At 43.8% G+C, this 23,375-nt stretch overlaps 1 protein-coding gene across 1 annotated transcript; it reads right to left on the bottom strand.

Moving 5' to 3' along the window:
* Positions 1-36: 36 nt before the first annotated feature.
* On the bottom strand, positions 37-22,959 carry LOC310788749 (nuclear receptor-binding protein-like). Its single transcript, XM_083650309.1, has 18 exons — positions 22,849-22,959; positions 21,928-22,318; positions 20,941-21,063; positions 18,541-18,642; positions 18,176-18,265; positions 17,733-17,773; positions 17,480-17,574; positions 16,956-17,039; positions 15,894-15,952; positions 15,709-15,807; positions 13,206-13,338; positions 11,202-11,292; positions 9,659-9,709; positions 8,577-8,712; positions 7,927-7,980; positions 7,655-7,718; positions 4,068-4,123; positions 37-3,343 (listed from the first exon to the last, which is right to left on the bottom strand). The coding sequence occupies exons 2-18, from the start codon at positions 22,150-22,152 to the stop codon at positions 3,284-3,286; spliced, it is 1,563 nt and encodes a 520-aa protein (XP_083506435.1). The 5' UTR covers positions 22,153-22,318; positions 22,849-22,959; the 3' UTR covers positions 37-3,283.
* Positions 22,960-23,375: the final 416 nt, after the last annotated feature.

Here is a 23,375-nt window from a genome sequence, read left to right as displayed (position 1 = left end):
GTAGACCAGAAGAAATTGAGGCATATAGTTGTTTAACATATTTATTTGAAAGAATACCAAAGTCATACATTGCAGATTCTTGTCAGAATGGATACAGGTATACACACACACACACACACACATGTACACACACACACACAAAGTGCCATTCGTATCACATGAAGAACCAAACATTACCAAAAGCTCACATCCTTGAGTAAAGGGCTGAAGCTGCCCACCCCAAAACGATTATTTAATAACCATTGTTTCAACACCACCAATCTGGGTGGAAAAGATACAGATTGATAAAAAAGAAAGAAAGTCTGAACATCATAGTGAAGAGAGGGGAGAGGGAGTCAGTATAAGGCTTCTCTGATGGTCACATTGGTTGGTTTTAACAATATCAATAAAGCAAACAGACATTTACATTCTCCCAACTAGCCTCAGAACAACATCTCTTTGGATTATACAATCTTATACAATCTGTTCACAAATGGAAACGGTGAGAAGAAAAAAGTTAATAATTCAATTGGATGGACTACAGTATAGCAAGAATGCAGACTGGAGCACAACAGTAGCTGAATACACTTGAAATAGATAAACAAGGAGTGCTGGATTTAACCGGATCTCATAAGTGATGCTGTTAAGTGTCTGGCATTGTACATCAAGCACTTAACATATTTGACTGAACTATGTTTTGGCCCCAATCGGCGAGAATGATCAACCAACTGACAGCATGACAAAGACAGTATAGAGACAACGTTACAATAATGTATGAGTTCTTCCTTGCGAAAGTGACAGGTCTATTAATTTGAATCAATCGAGTTTGGCAATTTTGGTTTTGAGCTGCAGTCAAGTCAGGTTCACAACATACCTCTATGACTGTTGCTAAGCAACCCAGCCACCAGCATCAGATGACAGCTTTGTCTGAAAGCTCACAGTCTCCTATTTAGCTGGCATTTTGAATCTACCATCTACTTTTACTTTTTTTTTTAAGTATACTGTCAATAAAATGCCAGGACAATTAAACAAGTAGAAAATAAAACCATACTTGACTGGGTGGAGTATTTTCTGTGCATCCTACTGCTCTATAATGGTGTTGTATAGAGTTAGCAAAGTCACGCCCTCTTCGGGGTTAGACATACGAACCAAGGGACCATTCATTTTTCCAGACATTTCGTAAAATGCTTCTCAAAACTAAAAAAAACTTTGACTTTTTTATATTATATGGTCACTCTTGATTCTAAATATAGCTGAATCGCTTGATTTGACCAAGTAAAAAAAAAAAATATAAGCATTTTATGAAATGTCTATGGAAAAAATGAATGGCGGAAAATCCCTTGGTGCGCATGCCTAACCCGGAAGAGGGCGTGACTTCGGCACTCTTATTGCATGAGCTTTTGGACACAATCTAGGAGGGTGCTGACTTCTGAGCCAAAAAGTCACAAATCAGCCACTGGCAACTCCTTCACCTTAAACCAAGCGCATCTTAAGGTGGCTTCCAGGATGTAAACATGGATGGCCAAACCCTCTGTATCGAATCACCTGTGACCCCAGCCCTAAGGTGTAATAACGGACCAGATGGAAGACAATGGCATCCTTGTGGTTTGACACGATCCAGCTCACCCACCTGTCAGGCCACTACCTTTTCATCTGACATCTAAGCTCCTACACGGTCTAATCCTGGTTGAACAGCAGAATATACAACAACACAGTTTATAAACTCCATTATGAAAGATTTGAGTTGATGTTTGGATGCACTATGCACTGTGGGAGGGGCAATATCATCAAACCAGAAGGTCGCATTTTGAGCACATGGTCTGTTATCAACCTGACAAAAAGAGCAACAGAAACACTACAGCATTGTATTGGCTCAGACGCTCGACAATGTGGCCTCGACACCACGCCACAGTAAACACTTAGTTAAAAAAACAAAAACAAAACAAAAATATACATCATACATTGATAACATAAATAAACCATCTGACCCTCCCATATGGATGTCACTGAGGAAAAGGCTGTTATCTCTCCACAGTATGTGGCAGCCGAGTTCAGCACACACAGTCAAAACATTGTGCAGATGATAATAGAACTGTAATAAAGGCAGAATAGCATGTGTGAACCCAACCAGCAGCAAATAGCTAAACAACGAATACAAAAAAGATAGAGATAGAGAACTTTAAGGCATGTGCGTATGTGTAAATCCACAAGAAGGCATATGGTAGAGGAACTTTAAAAGCAAAAAATATAAAAACAAACGCGTATAAACTGAAATTGAGTAACACTGACTTGTATCTCACAGTAACTAAGTTATCTTCTTCTCCAGAAAGAAAATGGCAAGATGCTAGCCCTAAATACAACTGCTATGATATACATTTATAGTCCAAATCCAGCATTTTGGAGCATAGCAATCCTGGATATCTCACTACTACAGGGGTTCTGCGCAGCGCACAACTGCTCAGTTGGGCGAGCACGCGAAGCATGCAAGGCACGCTAGAAGTGAGCGTGTGAAGTGCACGACATTTCTAGTTTAATGTCAAATTCATACAGAGTAGAATTTAAAGGGCATACCCTTACTTTCCCATTTTGTAACTCAAATTATGCCAAATGAAATATTTGATTTGATTATGATTAGGAGATATGAGTAAACATATCACACAAGTCCAAGTTAAGGCTAGGAGGTTTCGCAGAAAAACTGAGAACCAAATGAGAGGAGGAACCAAGTGAAATGGGGAAGCAGTATGGGGATGGCATACAGTACATTCTTCTGTGGAGGGAGAGGTAATCCTCTCATCTGTAGGATAGTTAACCCTCTCATCTGTAGGAGAGTTAACCCTCTCATCTGTAGGAGAGTTAACCCTCTCATCTGTAGGAGAGTTAACCCTCTCATCTGTAGGAGAGTTAACCCTCTCATCTGTAGGAGAGAGTTAACCCTCTCATCTGTAGGAGAGTTAACCCTCTCATCTGTAGGAGAGAGTTAACCCTCTCATCTGTAGGAGAGAGTTAACCCTCTCATCTGTAGGAGAGAGTTAATCCTCTCATCTGTAGGAGAGGACCTTCCAATGAGGATAATTTACCAGCTGACCTCCTCATGAACACAATTAAAGTATATCATGCAAAAGGCTGCTTCTGAGTGTGCATGAATTCATCGAGAAAAATGGCCTTATATTTGCTCATGAGGGGTGTTGTTTGATTCCAAGAGAAGCTGGGAAAAACAACACTAACTACAGTGACTGCATTGAGTAATTATGAAGAAAATAGAACAGGAGTGAGAGAGACAGTAACAGGGAGGAGGGAACCATTTCTACTGAGGAAATTGGGTGATAGCCTCTTCTACCGCAGAGGCTATCCGGCTCTGGTCGACCTACGGAGAAAACACAGATTTACAACAATTCAGGATAGAACTAAAAAGACACTAAACAAGACTTGCCAGTTTTTGATCAACAGTATGGTTCAACCCCCCCCCCCCCCCCCACACACACACACACACACACGCACACACACACACACACACACACACACGTCAGTACGATGGAAAAGACAGAAAAGTGTTTTCGTATCTATTAAATCCATTAACAGGAAGAAAATGTGGGAGAATTTATATAACACCTGAGCCCACAGAGGGCTAGAATGACCATATGGCATCTGCGTGGGAACGTGTGTGTTTGTGTGTGTGTGTGAGAGAGAGTGTGAGCGTGTGTGTGAGAGAGAGAGAGAGAGAGAGAGAGAGAGAGAGAGAGAGGTATGTAATTGTTGATGACTAAATGTATGTGTGGGTGTATATCAGTAAATGTGCATAACACTCTAGGGTGTGTGTGTGTGTGTGTGTGTGTGTGTGTGGGAGAGACCGGGGTCACCTCAGCTCTTCAAAATCACCTGCAGTTTCAAACACTTCAAGATAAAAATAGCACGCTCAATCTCACCCATCATCACCCACGTAGGCACACACACACACACACACACACGCACGCACGCACACACACACACACACACACACACACACACACACACACACACACACACACACACACACACACGCACGCACGATTAATGTGATCGGATCATCTCTTAAAGAAACAGACACTCACCTCACTGATTAAACCCAGTTGGACCAACTCTCCAGTCAGCTCCTGAACATTCTCATCTGAAACACACACACACACCGGCCCAGTTAGTGAGAACACCAGATGTCCTCCGTTTTCCTCTGTTTCGGTTACAACTTGCATTGACTTTCTGCCTGGCTTCACACAATTGCTGGCGGGTCGCACAAGAAATAGACCAGACGGCAAAACTAACGCCCGGGCCGAAATGAAACTGGCTGCACATGCAGAAGCTTTGCAGCGCATCCTCATCCGCTTCAGCATCTGGTGTGTTTGCACCATTAGTGGCCGTGTCCACAGGGAACGTGTATTTGAGCAGCCAGCGCACTTCTGCAATTCACTTCCTATGGTGAGGACAGGCTAGGAGCGCTCCTCTTCCCCTGGACCGCACCTGGCGTTTAAGCACACTCCCTGGGGAATCGCACTGGTTGCATTTGCGTTGCGTTGCGGCTGTGCTCCGGTTTTGCTACGTGCTCTGTGCTTCGCAAACACTAACCGGCTGCGTGCAGAGCACGTCACGGCTCCGCTCCGCCAGACAGCTAGAGTGACGAGACCGACAAGTTCTCGCGGTGAAATCGCGCGAGACAACAATTTGTATGTGGGATAAATACAACAACAAACAGGCAGAAGGTATTTTAGACCGAGGCTTTGATTTGCATAAAATGTTTGAGTCCCCTCGCATGACTGAGCTGCCACACAAACAGTCGGCAGGGGAAAAAACAAAACAAAAACGCTCCGTGTGCTGTGGTCTGCACGCGCTGGGAGCGCTCTGGACTTGTGCTCCGTGTGCTGTGGTCTGTACGTGCTGGGAGCGCTCTGGACGTATGCTCCGTGTGCTGTGGTCTGTACGCGCTGGGAGTGCTCTGGACTTGTGCTCTGTGTGCTGTGGTCTGTACGCGCTGGGAGCGCTCTGGACTTGTGCTCTGTGTGCTGTGGTCTGTACGCGCTGGGAGCGCTCTGGACGTGTGCTGTGGTCTGTACGCGCTGCCTGGGAGCGCTCTGGACGTGTGCTGTGGTCTGTACGTGCTGCCTGGGAGCGCTCTGGACGTGTGCTGTGGTCTGTACGCGCTGCCTGGGAGCGCTCTGGACGTGTGCTGTGGTCTGTACGCGCTGCCTGGGAGCGCTCTGGACGTGTGCTGTGGTCTGTACGCGCTGGGAGCGCTCTGGACATGATTTCCCAACACATCCGGATCTGAAAAACACGTTCTCTGTGGACACGGCTGCTTAGGTTTGCAGGCCAAACCACTAATGAGAGCATAAGCCTGTTTCTCAGCTACAGTGCAAATCCTCTCTAGCCCCCCAGCCCTCTTTCTAAGCCCTGGCCAGGTGGGCTGATCGTATCCTTTTTGTTTTCACAATATCAAGGTCTTTGGACAATCTAACAATGTATTCCTTTGTGTTGTCATATTCCTGGTTTGGTTATCTACTGACAGCTACATGTAGTTGGTTAAAAATCGACGGGCCATGAAAACACCTCCACTGCCTGCTAGTGCTGGCAAAGATCACATGGATTTGGGGGAGGTGGGGTGTAACCAAACATAATGTGTGCCACAATTATGATCCATTTGTCCAGCTCAATTCATGTGCGGCGACGCTTTCGGATACAGTGTGTTTGCGGCGCAACTCCTTAATATAGAGGGGAAAGCAAGACCAATCAACTGTCTAGCTCAACACTCAGCGAATGGGAACACAGTGTGGGAGGACCAGGAGAGGGGAACCCAGTGTGGGGGGTGGGAGGACCAGGAGAGGGGAACCCAGTGTGGGGTGTGTGGGAGGACCAGGAGAGGGGAACCCAGTGTGGGGTGTGTGGGAGGACCAGGAGAGGGGAACCCAGTGTGGGGGGTGGGAGGACCAGGAGAGGGGAACCCAGTGTGGGGTGTGTGGGAGGACCAGGAGAGGGGAACCCAGTGTGGGGTGTGTGGGAGGACCAGGAGAGGGGAACCCAGTGTGGGGTGTGTGGGAGGACCAGGAGAGGGGAAAGGAGTCCAGTTAACTAGTGACCCAGTGCAGTGCCACTGGACTTTGGCATATTGATAAGGAAGGCTTCAAAGAATATCCTCTGATTGCAGCAAGAGGGAGTGTATTCAGAGAGGCCAGGGTGTGTCTGCGAGATTGCCTGGTGTGTGTGTGTGTGTGCGTGCGTGTGTGTGATTGTTTGTGTGTGTGTGTGTGTGTGTGCGTGCGCGCGTGCGTGTGTGTGCAGGGCTGTACAGTGTGTGAGATATAAAATCCAGTGAGGAGATGGTTGGCTCCTGACACGGATACTGTCAGCTGTCAGTTGCAGCCATGCCTCTCATTCTCCACACACTGCACATGCCTGTGTGAATGTGTGTGTGTGTTGGATCACACTCCCCCACATTCTCATGGCCATTGCAACAGTTGTGCGTATCTGATATCCTTTTCTCTTGCTCCTCCCGTGGGTCTGGCCAGTGACACTGCAGCCAGATGAAAACCTTGTATCTCCAACAAGTCCAAATGTCAGGAATTCAAAAAGGCGAACAATCTGACAGGAAAATGTGTTTGAATACATTTGACACCCACCAATGTCATGAAACATACACTCCACATTTGAAAAAAACAATTGTATTATTCCGTCCAAACGGAAAAGAGAGATGTCCAAAATGTTGAGATACGAGGTTTTCACGAGACGTCAGCGACGCAGGCTGTCTCTCTAGGGAAGCTTAAAATGGCCTGGCGTATATTGTGACTCCATATGAGCTCCAAACTCTCTCTGGAATCTCGCTGTCACTTTCACACACGCCTCAGTGTGCACATATGGAGATTCACACGGACACAACTATGTGGGAGGTACAATCTGAGAGGGGACAGTGGACTAGGCTGTGCTCCCCCCCAACACACACACACACACACACACAGACACACACACAAGTAATCCAGCACACACAAGGAGAGGATTGATTTTTTTTCATATATCAATTACTTTTCCTGGTGTGTGCTGGATTACTTTTTCCTGAATGCTGTTGTTCCTGCTCTAGCTGCACCCTGGAATAGTAACAGGGCACCCATACTCTCATCCTCTCACTCACACTCACACTCACACTCACACTCACACAATCACACACACACACACACACACACACACACACACACACACACACACACAACCTTAAATTCTCTTATTTTCTCTCATGCCGATACCACGCACCTTCAGTGATATCAAATTATCCTCTGACTGCAGGGACCATTGTACTATTGAGTGATTGGAAATTGGAGGGCAGTGATGGACATTTGAAAAGAGGAAATCCTCTTCCCTCACCACATGAGGGCAGTGATGGACATTTGAAAAGAGGAAATCCTCTTCCCTCACCACATTTTTACAGGAATCTGGTCCGCGACATTTAAAGCAAGAATAGGAAACGCACACCTAAAGAATGACTAGCAACCTGCTGCCTGGCTGGATTGTAAATGTGTGCGTCTCTGTGTGTTTGCGTACACTATACAGGGATGTGACCAGTATGACAAACATTCAGAACAAGAATCTTCATTACAAAAAACCTAAACTTTTCACGTGTGCGTGTGCGTGTGTGAGAGGGAGAGAAAAGAGTTTGTCTTACTCGGTAACATGTCACAGCTTAAATGTCTGTTCAGTTTGTCCTCCAGTTTCAGCAGTAATGTTAGCTGTTAAGAGATGGGAGAGACAACAGAGAAAATTAAATGCAAAAGAATTGCAACAACAACAAATGACTTTGAATAATACCACATTGTTGGAACTTAGGTTGCCCATAAACAATTCTGAATTGATGGCATGTTGAAATATCCACGGCCAACCAATAAATATGTATAGAGATTGGGATCAATAAAGACCATAGATGATCAAGAGACTTACGTGATACTTTGCTCCTTCCTCGACTGGCTCAATGTTACACTGCACATGAACAACCTATAGGAGATATATGGAAATGTCAATATAAATGGTTGTCAGAATGACAGGTTGGTTACAGAAACGGTCTTGTTAGCTCTAATGGTTTAGGTACAGTCCCAGAACACACTAGAGCCCGACCGATACTGGATTTTTGAGGCCGATACCGATATTAGGGAGTAAAATAATTCCGATGTCGATATATCAGCCGATATTCTTATATTATACACATTATATTAAAAAAAAATCAATGATCCCTCAAATATCAAACACTTGACAAAGATCTGACTTGAGATACATGTATGTAATGTATGCAGGATATTTTACAGCTTATCAATCAACTTTATTGTTCAAAATGACATCAATGCAATGAAACAGTAAACTTCACTGGGAATTTAATAATGATAAATAACTAGAAATAGAAAAGCACAAATAGAATATAAAATATAACTTGAGTTAAGAAAAAATATCAAATATACACATGCTGTCTATAACTTAAAAAATTAAAAAGAAATATATATCTGCAATATCGGCCAACATATTGGCCGATGCCGATATATCGGCTATCGGCCGATAATATCGGTGGACCGATCTATCGATTGGGGTCTAGAACACACCTTTCGTGTCTCGAGCTCGGCGGGTTCGGGGGTGGGGGATTTGACCGAGGGGGTGACGATGGGAGACTTAACAGTGTCCTGTTGAGGCTGCTGATGACAAGGCAGGCCAAACGCCGTCAGGGGATATATACCATTCCTGAGCCAGAGAGAGAGAGAGAGGGAGGGAGAAGGGAAGAGAGAGAGGTGCGGGAGGGAACCATTAGAGGGTGGGCGTAACAGAAAGAGAGAAAATATTTATTTTGCAACTGAATCTCTTAGAACACAAAACATTTTAAATAGCATTTTTTCGCTCAGGCCTTCAGAAAGTATTCACCCCTCCTGACTGTGGAGCCAAACAGAGGTCAATTCTGGAGGACAAACTGCTTCAGAGAATCAAAGACCTTACACTGGCGTGATGATTTAGGTGTATGTTGTTTACAGGACAAATCTGAGTTTGAATGGGAGAAGATCCAGCGTAAGACATAAGTAAGACCTGAAGCTGTAATGACTGCCAAGGGTGCTTCTACAAACTACTAACACAGTGGTTTGAATACTTATTTAAATTTAAAGGTTTCAAATTTCAATAAATTTGCAAAACAATTGCACTTTTGTAATTATGGGTTATTTTTTGTAGTTGGTTGAAAAAGTCATATGGGTTGAATTCTTCTTTCCCAGGGGTCTACACAACAGCCAAATAGTCTACTACTGGCCCCATGTGGCAGGATATTGTATTGCATCTTTGGGAGCAAACCAGAACAAATGACTCCATGTATGTGACTTGGTTGATTTCTCTCTCTCTCTCTCTCTCTCACTCACTCACTCACTCTCACACACTCACACTCACACACTCACACACTCTCACACTCTCACACTCTCACACTCTCACACACTCTCACTCTCACTCTCACTCTCACACACACACACACACACACACACACACACACACACACACACACACACACACACACACACACACACACACACACACACACACACACACACACACACACACACACACAATGTGCTTTCTGCATGCTTAAACACACAGTATAATGAAAGTTTGTTCTGATCATTGTTGTAGAGGTGCTGTTTTTGTTTCTTACCTCACATCCTCCAGGAATTTATCCAGCTCCAAGGCAGGAAACTGTGAAAGCCTGAGGGGGAAAAGAAAACCCCATGCATTTGTAGGCCAAATATAGAATACTAGAAATGCTCAATTCCTAGGCTCACCCGCTGTGCGGGCTCGCTAGCTCGGCCGCTGCGTGGCCTCGCTCACCCCTGCAGCTCGCCCGCAGCTCGGCTACTGCGTGGCCTCGCCTGCTCTATTGGCATGCGCAGTGCACAATTGCTCAACTTCGCACCACTGATGATGTCACAATGCCTATGACATCCTCCAATGTGGGACAAAAATTTAAACAAACAAACAAACAAAGCCCACTTGGGGGCCATTCAGACCAAAAGCATTTTTGGAGCTGCCAGCGTCTTTCTGTAATTCATTGTCTATGTAAGGACGCGCTAGACGTGCTCCTCTTTTAATGAACGCACCTGGCGTTTCAGCACTGGTGGCATCTGTTGTTTTTGGAGGAGCACTGTGGGCGTTTTTTAAAGCTGAAAAAAGTTGAACATTGAGGAAAAGCGCCCTGTTCGTCTTTTTCACTCTTCCTACCTTTTCTCCTCCCGAGGGATTTTCAACCTCTGCTACTGCCAGAATTAGCAATAATCTGGCTTTTATGTTGACAGTGAACAACATCAAACAGACAAAACCAGCTGGCTACCGTCCTTGTGGTCGTTGTGTTCTGATCTGTACTGCGCGCGACTACAGGGGAAAACAAACGGAGGACAAAAAAACACTCCGTGCGCTGTGTTTTGTGCACAATGGAAGCGCTCTCAACATGATTTTTATAGCGTTCTGACTGAAAAAAGCGCTTTTGGTCTAAATGTCCCCTTACTCCCTTTTGATGATGATGATGATGACGATGATACTAAGGCTTGATTCTACTGTTTCTGGTCTTATAACCACAGAATTAGAACTGTGGTAATCATTTCAAATTAATTAAAAACTATCTACAGTATGGATTACCTATGGTGATACAAGGGAAACAAGACTAAGGAAAATCCGCCCACTCACGCTCAATGGCTGAGGGACAGTCTTGAAAAGATCCGCTACTCAGTTCGCAACTCAAACAAACAGTTCCAGAAGGTGTGGAGACTGTTCCTGGAATACTTCCATAACCGCCAGTCCAACTGAAGAACTATTCCCTCACTTGATTTGTGCCTCTCCGCTGATAATGTCAGTAGTACACCGTGTATAATTGTATCAGTCTCTTTACGCCCTGTCTTATTTTACTTTCTTATTTATTAATTTATTTACTCATTCTCCTTCACTTCCATTTTTGTTTTCAACATAAAAACCTGACTTCCAGCATCTTTCTTTGTTACTCCAGGGACTAAATACATCTTTATATAATGGAGCTCTGGCTTGTGGGTGGGGGTGGGTTAGAGGGGTCTGGGATAAGGTTGCATGATGCGTCTTTCTACAATGCACTTTACAATCTTACGATCTGTCATTAAATCTGTGTAAAACACAATCAAAAGATTTTTGAGGGGGGAAAGATTAAGGAAAGTGTCAAGGCATCTCTCCCTTACTTGAGCTGAACACCCCCTTTCCTCTCAGCGATGACCAGGTTGGGGTCCATGTTCTTGGTAATCTCTTCCAAGGCATTCTCAGGAATCATGTCTGGACAAACAAAATATTGAGGATTGACTAGATGATATACAGGGTTGTTAGAATAATAAAATGCTTCCCACTGACACCTGCTTCAGTTTTCACTGGCAGATGATGGCGTGAGTGTGGAAAACACTTGTAACCCAGAGAGCACATTGCGCTTATAGTGCAATCAGTACATGCACGTTTTGGGGCGTGTGCTGTGCATAACACTCAGATGATCTCTAGTGCATTAAGTGTTTGTGTGTGAAACCGTAATATTACAATATACACTCAGTCGCCAGTTTATTATTAGTCCCAACTGAACTAGGAAAGAAAGCTTTTAGGTTTTCTACTGCATCCACTGCATGGAACAATCTACAGGCTGATCTAAAGGTGCGTTCACAGCGACCTATTAAAGTTTTTCGCTGGCATCGAGTTTAGATACAAAGTCAATGCAAACGAGCGATTGAGTGTATATTCGCCCGGGAGAAAAATCGCTGGGCATCCGAGCGACAGAGACAGAGCGATAGGGCGAACATTCGCTCGTCTCGCCCGAGATGAAATATCCCAACTCGAGCGAAATTACGCTGGCAAAAGTCGCTCGCTGTTCAACGCTGATTGGCTGCCGTGTGAGAGTGAGTCAAGGATCACACTGCCTTAGAACAAACCGCTGGTTTATTGTGTGGCAACAAACCGCATTGACAGCTGATTGACAGGCTGACAGCTGACATGAAGTGAAGTCTGTACTACCCGTATAGAGCTCGCGTTAGGAGCATGCCGATAGGCTTAGCTTGTAAACAACTACGGTGGCTCGTAGTGGACAAACATCATGACGTTGCATAACTTTATAGCCCCCAGATGTCCGTCGATTCTTGTGCCTGTTGACGAGCGATTTAAACACAGCGACAGAGTGTTTCCAAAGGGTTGAATCGAGCGACAGAGAGAAAAATAAATATCTCGGTGTGAACACAGCTTTAAACTTCATAGCTTAGTAACCCTGAACAGTTTTAAAGCTATGGTGAAATCTATTGAAAACAGGCTGTCTGTGTGCAAATCTTTTATGTGATCATTTTGATGTTATTCAAATGTATGTGTTTATGTGATTTTTGTTGAAATGTTGGTTTGCTGCTGTTCTTGGCCAGGTCTCCCTGTTGATCTCAATGGGACAAACCTGGTTAAAAGATTTTTAATAAAAATAAGTAAACCTTCCTGTTCGTGACAAATTAACACTCCCACAGAAAGTGATATGCACGTGGTTTGCTACAGTATATCAGAGAGGCATTGAGGGATTCAGCTGAACATTGACTTTGAGCATGGCATGACCGTCGCTGCAAAGCACAGCACACTGGTTCCACTATCTCCCAAATGCCTTCTCTCCATTTGAATGCATGACTGTGGCTTGATGAAAGTGCACTAAAACCAAACCAAAGCTACCCTCCAGTAATCCTGTCCTGTGGGAGAACAACAACTCACTGATGTGACTTTAGTCTGGAGCCAAAAGTTTGGCATTTGTTCATCCGGGTAAAAAGTGCAAACGGCAGTTGCAGATCCGGTGGATAAGGAAACGGCCTGTGCTCCAGAAAAACTAATTCTGCTCTGAAAACGGGTAAATAAATGTGATGTGAGTTATCTAGCCATGTAGCTAGCCATGTAGCTAATACACAAAAATAAGAGGAACTCAAACTAAATAACACAATAGAGCGATAACACTGCAGCACAAAGCGGAAACAAGTTGCCGATGCAGGCCGGTGAGAGCCACGGGATCTGGCGCCGGGTCGGGCGGATCTCAGACCGGATGGCTATTTGAGCAGTAACAGATACGCAAGGTTAATGTGAACTATTGTGGGAAAATGTCAGTAGACAACCACCCAATGCTTGACAGATGTGGTGTGTGTGTGTGTGTGTGTGTGTGTGTGTGTGTGTGTGTGTACGCTAAGACTTACGTTGGTGGCTGACACTGCAATGCGCAGCCAGCAGTTTTAGCAGCGGGACTTCAAATAGAGCCTGGTTAAACAGGAGCTCTCGCCCTGTCGGCCTTCTACTCAGATCACACTCCAGACACTTCTGGATGAACTCCTACAAAACACACAAACACCTGGATGAGTCACACACTTTCTGGCTAAACATCTGTGTGTGTGTGTGTGTGTGTGTGTGTGTGTGTGTGGGCATATTTCCGTGCATGTACACACATGCACAGGAAAAATTGTTGTCACCTCGGGGGCTTTAAAACACATTTAAACATTCAAACATAGGGGGGGTGCGGTGGTGCAGTGGTAAGCGGCGCTGTCGCCTCACAGCTCAAAGGTCCTGGGTTCGATTCCCACCTGGGACGCTGTGAACGCTGAAGGAATGCGTGCCCGTCCGCATGTCCTCGAGTGCCCACCGCCCGGGTGGGGTCGTCAAAAGGGCCTTTCTGTGTGGAGTTTGCATGTTCTCCCCGTGCCTCCCGGGGGTTTCCTTCATATAGGAATCCCCTTGACCAAAACATGCAATATCCTGGTTGCTAATGTGGTTCCTCCTCTGGTCCTTAACTCATTGAGTGCCAGCCACTTTTGGAGAACGGACGCTCCCAGTGCCAGAGTTTTCAGAGCGTTTTCAGTGATTTCTCGAGGCCCACAGAATATTGTGTGATATTACTATGTAAACACCGAACACGCAAAAAGAACAAGGAGACTCTATTGTATCATCAGCAAAAAAAAGTTTATTGATACCATTTTCCGTTCTTTAGTTATGAGCCGGAGAAGATAGGTTGTTTTCAGCGTTTTCAGGCATTTCAAATTATAAGCTGAGATATTCAGCCTTTTGTGAAATGCAGCATTTCAAGTAGGGATGGGCATCGAATTTCGAATTTTCGAATAATCGTTGTTATTATCAAGGTCGACTTTTATTATTGAAATTCGAAATTCGAAAAAAAAAAAAAAAAAAAAAAAAAAAAAAAAAAAATTGTGAAATGTTGCATTGTCTCCCCTGATTCTATTTCTAAGTATAGTCAAATCGCTTGGTTTGAGCAAGTAAAACAATTTTTATAAGCATTTTAAGCAAGGTTTATGGAAAAATGAATGGCGGATGAAATCCCATGAAGAGGGAGAGAGGGGGTGACTTTGGCACCCCTTTGGCACTCAGACCTGAGCCTACTAAATATTTAATGAACCACTCATGATTGTCAAAACTGTTTTTTATTTTCGAAAATGTCAATGTCATGTAACATGTTCTTTACTTCAGTGGTGCAATGCTTGTTTGAGCTAAAAATCCACAGCAGAAGCTTTTTATATTAATTAATAAAGCCGTAGACTTAGAATCAGGGGAGACAATGCAACATTTCACTCACACACAAAAAAAAAAAAAAAAAAAAAAAAAACATTTTTAATTTTTTTTACATTTTTATTTTTATTTTCGAAATTCGAATTAAATTCGAATTTGGCCAGCGAATTTCGAATAGTGTTTTTGCTAGAAATGCCCATCCCTAATTTCAAGCACATTCACTGACTCTAGATAATATTTTCTGATGTAGTGATGTGGTGTAGTTGTGTCCTGCCCTGCGTGCCCCACCCCCCCTCCCCCCCCTCAGCTGAAAACTCCTCCCCACACTAGTAACACACAGCCTCGCACCAAGCGTCTATTTTCGGAATGCTTTTGGTGCGCCGCCTCCCAGGCAGCGCAACATGGAGAAGCCACACGCGGACTGCAGTGAAAGGTTTGGCTTTTCAGTGTCGCGCTGCTGCTTTTCTAGCGGCTAATCATGTGGAGAAACTATGCTGACAGACAGACAGAGGCAGAAGGACTCAGTTGTGTGCGCGGATTGACTGTGTTCGCACGCACCGTCAGTTGCAGCCAGAACAATCTACATGGCTCTGGACTGCAGCATGATCAAGGCTATTTCAGGCTGTGTATTCCTGACATTTCTGTAATCTGGAGAGCACTGTCGCCACCTAAGGGTTCTGTAAAATAGGTTATAGACCTCCAATAGCTACTATAGTTGTACAGGAGCTGCGGAAGGCTTTGATCGACGTCCCACCGTCAAAAAACGCATTGGACGTCGAAGGACGTCCGTGGCACTCTACGTCACTATTTAATTGGACGTCGAAGGACGTCCATGGCACTCAATGAGTTAAGGGCGCCTGTTCAGAGGGAGGGGAACTGGTTGGAATAGCGTGAACCTCCCACATGCTATGTCCTACCGGTGAAGCTTCCTCTGTCAGGTGAAAAGAAGCGGCTGGCTAACTGCCCATGTCTCGGAGGAAGCATGGAGCCAGTTTCGGCTCTCCCCAGATCGGCAGAGGGTGGAGTAGCAACCAGGATAAATAAATTTAAAAATTAGCACTAATGGGGGATAAAAATGGGATAAAAAAAAAACATACAAACATAAGCTTACCCTATGCAATTATGGGATAATTATCTCTTAATATCTTGATCCTGCAAAAGCACACGCCCTCGTCCGCCCCTTACCCTCTGCAGTGGATCCTCCAAGGACTGTATGGCATTGTTGATGGCCTCCTGAGACACATAGGAAGACTCTCCGTTCCCCTGGATCTCCAAGACCGCCATCTAGAACACATATGCACATGCACACGTTAGATTCTTTCAGGAAGTGGCTTAGGCCATTCCATCATGTGTTATGGGTTCCATCTCACCTCTAAGGCACACATGCCAAAGGAGTAGATGTCTACAGCTGTGGTGACATCAGCAACAGCTACACAGAGAGAGAATACAAAGGAACAAAGAGGGAATATACAGATATGTCAAAGCATAGATATTCATTCTTCTTCTGTCAGTACGGCTACTGTCTGTCCCAGAAGAAGAAAGAATGGTCATGGCTTAGGCCTTTTCATATGTAGCCTGAACCAGAGTCGTGTATATAGAAGAGTCGCGACATCTCCATTCACTCCAATGGAGCAGTTTTTTTACTCTCAAGAGTTCCAGGAAGTAAGGTCCTGGATTAAGCAGCACTGTCGAGTTATATTACATTACATTACGTCATTTGGCAGACGCTTTTATCCAAAGCGACTTACAATAACACATTTTTGTCAGCAATAGAGCAATCAACTATGCAACACAGTCTATGACAACTACAACATCTGAAAGAATAGTGGTAAAGTTATATTTTTTTTAGAGAGAAAAAAGAAGTTGGTTCAAGAAGGGCCCAGTTGGAGCATGAAAAGGTGTGTCTTTAGTCTTTTCCGAAAGATCGGCAGTGATTCAGCCGTCCTGACTGAAGGTGGAAGCTCATTGCACCATTGAGGTGCCAGGGACGAGAGTTGCAGCAAAATGGACAGTTTCTGTTGTACTTTGAAAGTTTTTTTTTTTATCAAATTGTACATTATAAGCTTTATTTTAGGATTCAAAAGTAGCGCGAGACCCCTTCCTGGCTGTTCATTGGCTAATGAGTCACACATTTTGGTCCTCCGCTGACGCCACTCTCACTCTAAATTGCTCTGGCCTGCACAACACAACACAAAAAAACACATTTTATTGTTATGTCAGCATAATAAGATATCATTACAAGAAACCTTAGAGATAAAGGGAAAAAAGTATAATTTCCAAAAGACGCCAATGCATTTTCAATGTTTACCAATATATTTTCAATTGTCCGGCTTAGTCTGAAGGTCAGCACACAGTGTCGCCACATGGGAGACCAGCAAGTCCAACAACAACAAGAACAACAGTAAATACAAGGTTTGCTTTGTAATCTCTACCTCCATATTCTGGGGCAAAGAAGTGCAGGTTCTTCTGCTCCTCTCGACACGTCTTCACGTGGTTGTTAATGGTGTCTGGAGCAACTACAGAGGAAAGACAGCAGGAGAGAATCAACGGGAGAGAAGAGAGGGGAGGGCAAGTCGAGAACAGAGAGAGGCGAGGTGAGAAAGACAAGAGTATGAAAGAGAGGGAGGGACCAGAGGCTAATATCTAATGGATCAAATGGAAATTGCATCCACATTTTGTCAAATGACAAGTTTATATTGTTCAGTAAAAGTAAACGATTCGATTGTTCCTTTTTACGTGCCGATACATTTAAGCAACTGCAGGTAGATGTCAGTCGTCCATATTGTAAAAAAAAAATACATGCAACAACAGAGGTTTCCCCTTGTGAATCTGCTGTAGAATCATGTGAAATTTCCTATCAATCCATAATTGAGTGTCATTTGAGTCCATCCACGCGACGCCGCCCCAGGTCCGCTACATAAGAACCAGCGAGGAACCCGGCAGTGTAATTCCATACCTGATCCGATCTTGATGAGGCCGTTGTGCTGGATAAAGATGGTGTCACAGGTCAGGTTGCCGTGGATGATGGGAGGGTCACATGAGTGGAGGTAACTGCAAGACAGAAAACAAACAAACTATATAAGAGATGAACGCGACATTTTCGCCACGATGGGTGAAAATATGTTTTTTTCGCCCCATGTTTGGTGAATTCTTCTGTGGGTGACTGACTGTATTAGTTTGATTACGTTATCTGAGAAATGGAAACAAACCTGAGGGCTGAGAGGATCTGTGTGCACCATCTCTTCCAAGCCTGTAGAATCACACACCTTATCAGAGCTCTTAATGGCCACAGTTAAAAAAAAAACAGGGATAATAACTCTGGCTTACACCATGTGATCTAACATCATGTGATCTAACTTTGTCAAAATAAAACAAATATTTTTTGCAATGCTTTTTGCCTTTTTTTTTTACTGATACCAAAATGGCCTTTTATTTGTTTGCTAGACTAATTAAATAATGCTTTTTGACTCCAATGTTCAAAATATCTTTGAAATGGCCATGGCACTGGAAAACCCCACTTTTCCCTGTTGCGATGAAGGGGCTATTGACATCCCCACAAGATGTCTGGCTCATTTAGGGCCTAGATGTTTCAAATACCCTCATCCTTAAAAACAAAGCTTTATTGATGGTTCTGTACACTAACGGTTATTACCTTTTCATTCATTGTCTTGTGGTTCTTCTTTGTCTTCTTCAGAAACTGCTTCAAGCTTCCTGATGACATGTACTCTGTAATGAAAATCACCTGAGGAAGAAGTGAAGTAAACCATTCAAGAATGAGGAGCAAATTAGAGCACAGACATTATTCAAATATTGGGGGGAAAGACAGCTTGTTTTACTTTGGAAATGTTGATACTATTTTTGAAGTTAACAGCTTAGCTGGAAATGTATTCTAAATGATCTTGAACATGTGAAAGTGGTTTTACCATTTTCAAAACAGGTTTCTTCCAAAAAAACAGGTCCAATGATTTTGAACTGGTGAACTTCAAGGCTGAATGTTTTGACAAGTCTGAGACTCACCCTCGCCCGGTTCTCCTTGGTGTCGGCCCAATACTTGTGGAACTTGACAATGTTCAGGTGCTCCAACTGGATCAGGTTATCAAACACCGCCTTTACTTTCTCCTAAACACAGAGACGCGTGCGCACACACACACACACACACACACACACACACACACACACACACACACACACAACAAATTCAATATTGCACAAATCCCCAATGAACACGGGGGGATTCAAGGGGGAACATTTTTTCAGAGAGAGTGAGAACTTGGAACAGTTATGTTTGAAGTCACATTCATTTTAGACATCATGACAAGACTGCAATTAAAATGTACTTTGCATTTAATTTAATTGATTTTAATGTGCATGATTGAATGATAATGTGTCCACAAAATTGTATAAACTATATATTACTATATATAAACCAATAACTTATGGGAGTTGGGACGATAGTTGAGCTGAACCCAAGAACGACTTTTCTTTTCTTTTAGTTCAAATACCTGGGTATGCAGTACACCTATTTAATAATGTATGCCAAACAAATCACAACATTCTAATTTCTTTAGTTTTTCACACTTTTTCACATCAAAAGTTCGTTTTTCAAAATCTCATTGATAACAGTAATTTACAGTTTGCTGACGTCACCCTGGCCTGTACTATTAAATTTCTACCCCATTTCAACCAATCATATCACGACATGCAGCTGTCAATCAAATCTTCATTTCTGGATAATTTTCTCTTCCAAATGAAGGAGAAAATGGTGCCTAGTGCCTGTCATATGGCAGAATTCATATCCCATAAACTAACTACTAACTTGGCCAATTGTTAGAAACATGGATCAAAAACAAAAACTATAATCTCTAAGAATGCAAAGAAATGTAACTGGCTCGTTAAAACGCGCATTCCAGGGATATCGTATCGTTATAGCAGCGATAATGGCGTGCGCAACCGAGAGCTTGGTTGTCAGGGGTTGCACCTCGGAGATTCCAGGCCGACGTGCTGCACTCTCTGCTCGGCAACACGAAGGCAGCTGGCTGCCTGCGGGTCGCTGACATCCACTCCTCCCGTCAAAAGGCTCTTCCCGAGGGGAGCACCACAACACGACTGAATCCCACTCGATTTGGAGGCGGAACACGCCAGGATTGGCTAGAGCTGTGCATCTTCACTGATCTCACGATTCGATACGATTCGATTATACAAGTCTACGATTCGATTCGATTCGATTATACGATGCATCTTAAATCGATGCATCACTTTTTCCCCAATACATGATTTATTTTTTCTCACTTTCTTTTTTCTCACTGTGTGGCTACTTTTAAAATAAAAGTGCATTTGGAATTGCATTGTATTATGATCCATAATTAAAATAAACAACTGCATGTACTTACATTCTATTTTATTTGATTATAAAAAAAAAAAAAAAAAAAAAAAAAAAAAAAAAAAAAAAAAAAAAAAAAAAAAAAAATTTAATAATCGATTTTTGATATTTGTTAATCGATTCAGAATCGTCCTATTAAGCATCGCGATGCATCTCTGAATCGATTATTTTCGGCAGCTCTAGGATTGGCCAAAGCCCAATCCAGTCCCCAGAATTGTCAAATAAAATCATCGACATGATACTATGACCCGCCTCTCAACCTGTCATCTTAGACAAACTATGTTTTGAGTCTGAAACGGACTCATTATGCACGTGACGAACAGGTTCAGTTCGACTTTATGCTTCAAAAATCATGAAAGTGGTCCTCATTTATGAAGACTAGAAACAGAGCACACTGCGCGCGCTCCTTTCTACCGTCCCTCGAAGTCGCCACGCCCGCTGAACTGGCAGTGCTCATTCCTACCAGGCCTCGTCGTCCTCCTCCTTCCCCTTGCTGGAATCGGCTCTCTAATTAGTAGTATATAGTAGTATACTAGTTATCTTGCTGACTACAACGGGCGCTGTTTCATAAACTTTTGTTAACCACAGACCTTATTTCTGGCATTTAACCAAAATCCCCATACAAAAATCATATTGACTTTGAGACAAGGGAACCAGGAAGTGCTAACATCCGGGTCTTAGTAGTCATTCCTGAAGTACTCTATTCAAGGCGTTTTTGTCATCTTCAACATAGTTAAACATCAAGGTAAACAAACACCTGTGATGGAAAGTCTGTTCTTTTGCCCCTTTTTCACATTTTGATGTGACACCTTTATTACTGAATGAGTCAACATTGAAAAGAGTATATTTAGCTCACTGTCCCAATCCATATATTAAGTACCTTGACCTCATACTCAACCCCCCCCCACACACACACACACACACACACAACAATATCAGTCTACCTTTAAACGATCCTTGCCTGTCATCCCAGTATTAGAATGGACAATACAAAGACACACTATCAAGTTTCCCAAGGCTAACTGTGTAAGCATTACCTCCTGCAGTTTGAAGTTCTTCCTTTCTGAGAACATGACTTCATTCCACACCACCTCCACGCCCTCCTCTGTGTCCATGGCCAAGTAGGCAGCATCTATCCCTGGGACATTACGCTGATTCACCTACAGAAGAAGTGAATGGAAAAAGTAGATTATGATGAGACAACACATGGCCAGAGGGTGCAGTACAACCTGAAAACAGGAGACAACACACCAACGAAAGTGTGTGTGTGTGTGTGGGGGGGGGGGGGGGGTGCTAAAAAAAACCCCAAAACAAACAAACTTTAATAACATAAGCCCTTGTTCACACAGGATGGAGAACTTAAGTAGAGCTGAAGCTTGAGGCAGGCACAAGCTGAATTGACGCCTAACCATTCACACAAGAAGCCTTCTGTTTTCCTCTCAGCGCCTCCTTGGCGCGCCTTCATCCCACCCACAACTCCCATTGACTTCATGCCTGCTTCAAGCTTTATCATTATTTTAACGGTATACATAAATAGTTTATAAAATGGCTGAATCGGATAAACTTGAGTACTGAGGGGGGGGTAAACAGAATCAACCAAGTGATCTTCTACTGAAGGCTATTTTGTTGGGTACCGTACATCCACACAATTCTATTGAATAATGCACCAACCAGTCTGAGTATAGCCCTGTCATTATGACTCTAAATTACAAATTGGATAAAGTCCCACTAAAAACCTTGAGAAACGGTGTGGTATATCACTAAACTGGCATAACTGCTCAACAGTTTGTCAAATCATCATAAAACCTGATACCTCTGTCGAGCACAGGCACGGAAACGTGTCTCCACAGGCATTTCCAAGTTGACTGATAGAGAGTGCAATGGTAAGTGTGGTTTTGCTTGACGCATGTGGCCCATTCATTGCATAACGGCTTATAACTCTTTGAAGGATTGGACTGGGCATCCTTTTCTCTCATTACCATCCAACCACCCCTCTCTCTGCTCTGGCCCTGCTCCTCCTTTACCTCCTCTCTGCGTTTCTGCCAGCGACCACACGGACTCTCCTCCAGAATGTCTGATTCATCTTCGCTCTCGTCCTCATCCTCCGTGGCTGTGGTGGCAGGTGGGGGCATGGAGGCGGCTCCGCCTGGTCCTTGCTGCTGGTTAGCGGTTACATGTGCTGCTGCTGTGGCCTCCGCCTTGTTTCCCTCTGCAGCTGGAGGTGCCTTCCCCTCTCCCTCTGACATCATGACACAGCTCGTCTGCTGGCCTCCTCTCTGCTCTTGGGCTGCAACAGGTGATACAGAGCCTCTCTCTCTCTCTCTCGCGTTGAGTCTCTCTGTTCCAGTTGGTCACACCCCCATCTTTTCCCCTGGCCTCGCTTTCAGCAGCTTATAGACTCTAGAGCCTGAAGAACTGGAGGCAAATGACAACATGCCTAGTGTTTAACTCATTCTTCTCTCTCATCCGTCCCAAACAATTACAATTAGACGACTATTGCATTGTCTGTCAGACAGACAGACAGACAGACAGACAGACAGACAGACACACACACACACACACACACACACACACACACGCACACAACTTAGGTCAACTAATTCACATTAGGGAACCAGCTAACTGAACTATTCTCTGTTAACTACGGTGTGCTTGAATGTCTTATAGCGAGCTAATGTTAGGGGCCAGATGCAGAGAAAGATTAACGTTAGCAAAAGTCCAGCAACATTAACACTAACGTTGAACCAGCAGCCAGCTCTAACGTTAGCTAACGCTAGTTAAGTTACCGTCTAGCTAAGCTAAGTTAACTAAAGTTCGCCTCTTAACGTTACTCATCTCCTACTCCTTGCTAACTTTCCCCGGGCTAACAGGCTAACGACAGCTAACTTAACTAAACAAACACAAACAATTAAGTTAACCCGGTATTCGATAAAAAGTTTACTTACCGTGGGACAAATAAGTACCACCGCGGAAATGGACTTGGGTTACTTACATAAGCACGCAATCAAACCATAATGCTAGTTTGTCATAAAAAAACGTTGGTGTTTCTAGACTCTTTCTTGAGAAGGGTCTAGCTCCGGTCGGAGCCAGTACAGAGCACGCCCCCTAAGTACAGAGCACGCCCATAAGCGAGAAATTGAGAAAAAAAAGAAAAAAAAATCCGTTTAAATTGAAATGTGACAATCGTTAAACGTAATTTTTTTATTTTTACTTAATCGTAACATTCTACTTTTTAATACTTAATAACATTAGCCTACTCACCCCCTACAGAACACGCCCACTATAGACAGTCGGCATGTGTGGGAACGCCCACAAAATGTTAATCGGCTGGCGCGCGAGTGCAAGTAGCCCTGACTGCAGTACGCAGATCGGGGAGTGGCTCAACCTCAACGTTTGACTCATTTGCATCGGATAACCTCTTCACTTCACGTGAAGACTCTGGTAGGAGCTTTTAGACCTAGACGTGAAAATG

The sequence above is a fragment of the Poromitra crassiceps genome (genome assembly GCF_964638095.1).
Source record: "Poromitra crassiceps genome assembly, chromosome: 14".
Classification (NCBI taxonomy): Eukaryota; Metazoa; Chordata; class Actinopteri; order Beryciformes; family Melamphaidae; genus Poromitra; species Poromitra crassiceps.
This window is presented reverse-complemented; position numbering and strand designations above follow the sequence as displayed.

What these genes read in the sequence shown, in the direction of transcription:
- LOC310788749 (XM_083650309.1), bottom strand. Translation starts at nt 22,152, where the DNA reads ATGATGTCAGAGGGAGAGGGGAAGGCACCTCCAGCTGCAGAGGGAAAC. An exon ending in CTTTGCCCCAGAATATGGAG is followed by an intron (nt 15,953 to 16,955) that starts GTAGAGATTACA and finishes CTCTCTGTGTAG; the next exon opens with CTGTTGCTGATGTCACCACA. An exon ending in AAGCTGTGACATGTTACCGA is followed by an intron (nt 4,124 to 7,654) that starts GTAAGACAAACT and finishes TGTGTGTTTCAG; the next exon opens with ATGAGAATGTTCAGGAGCTG.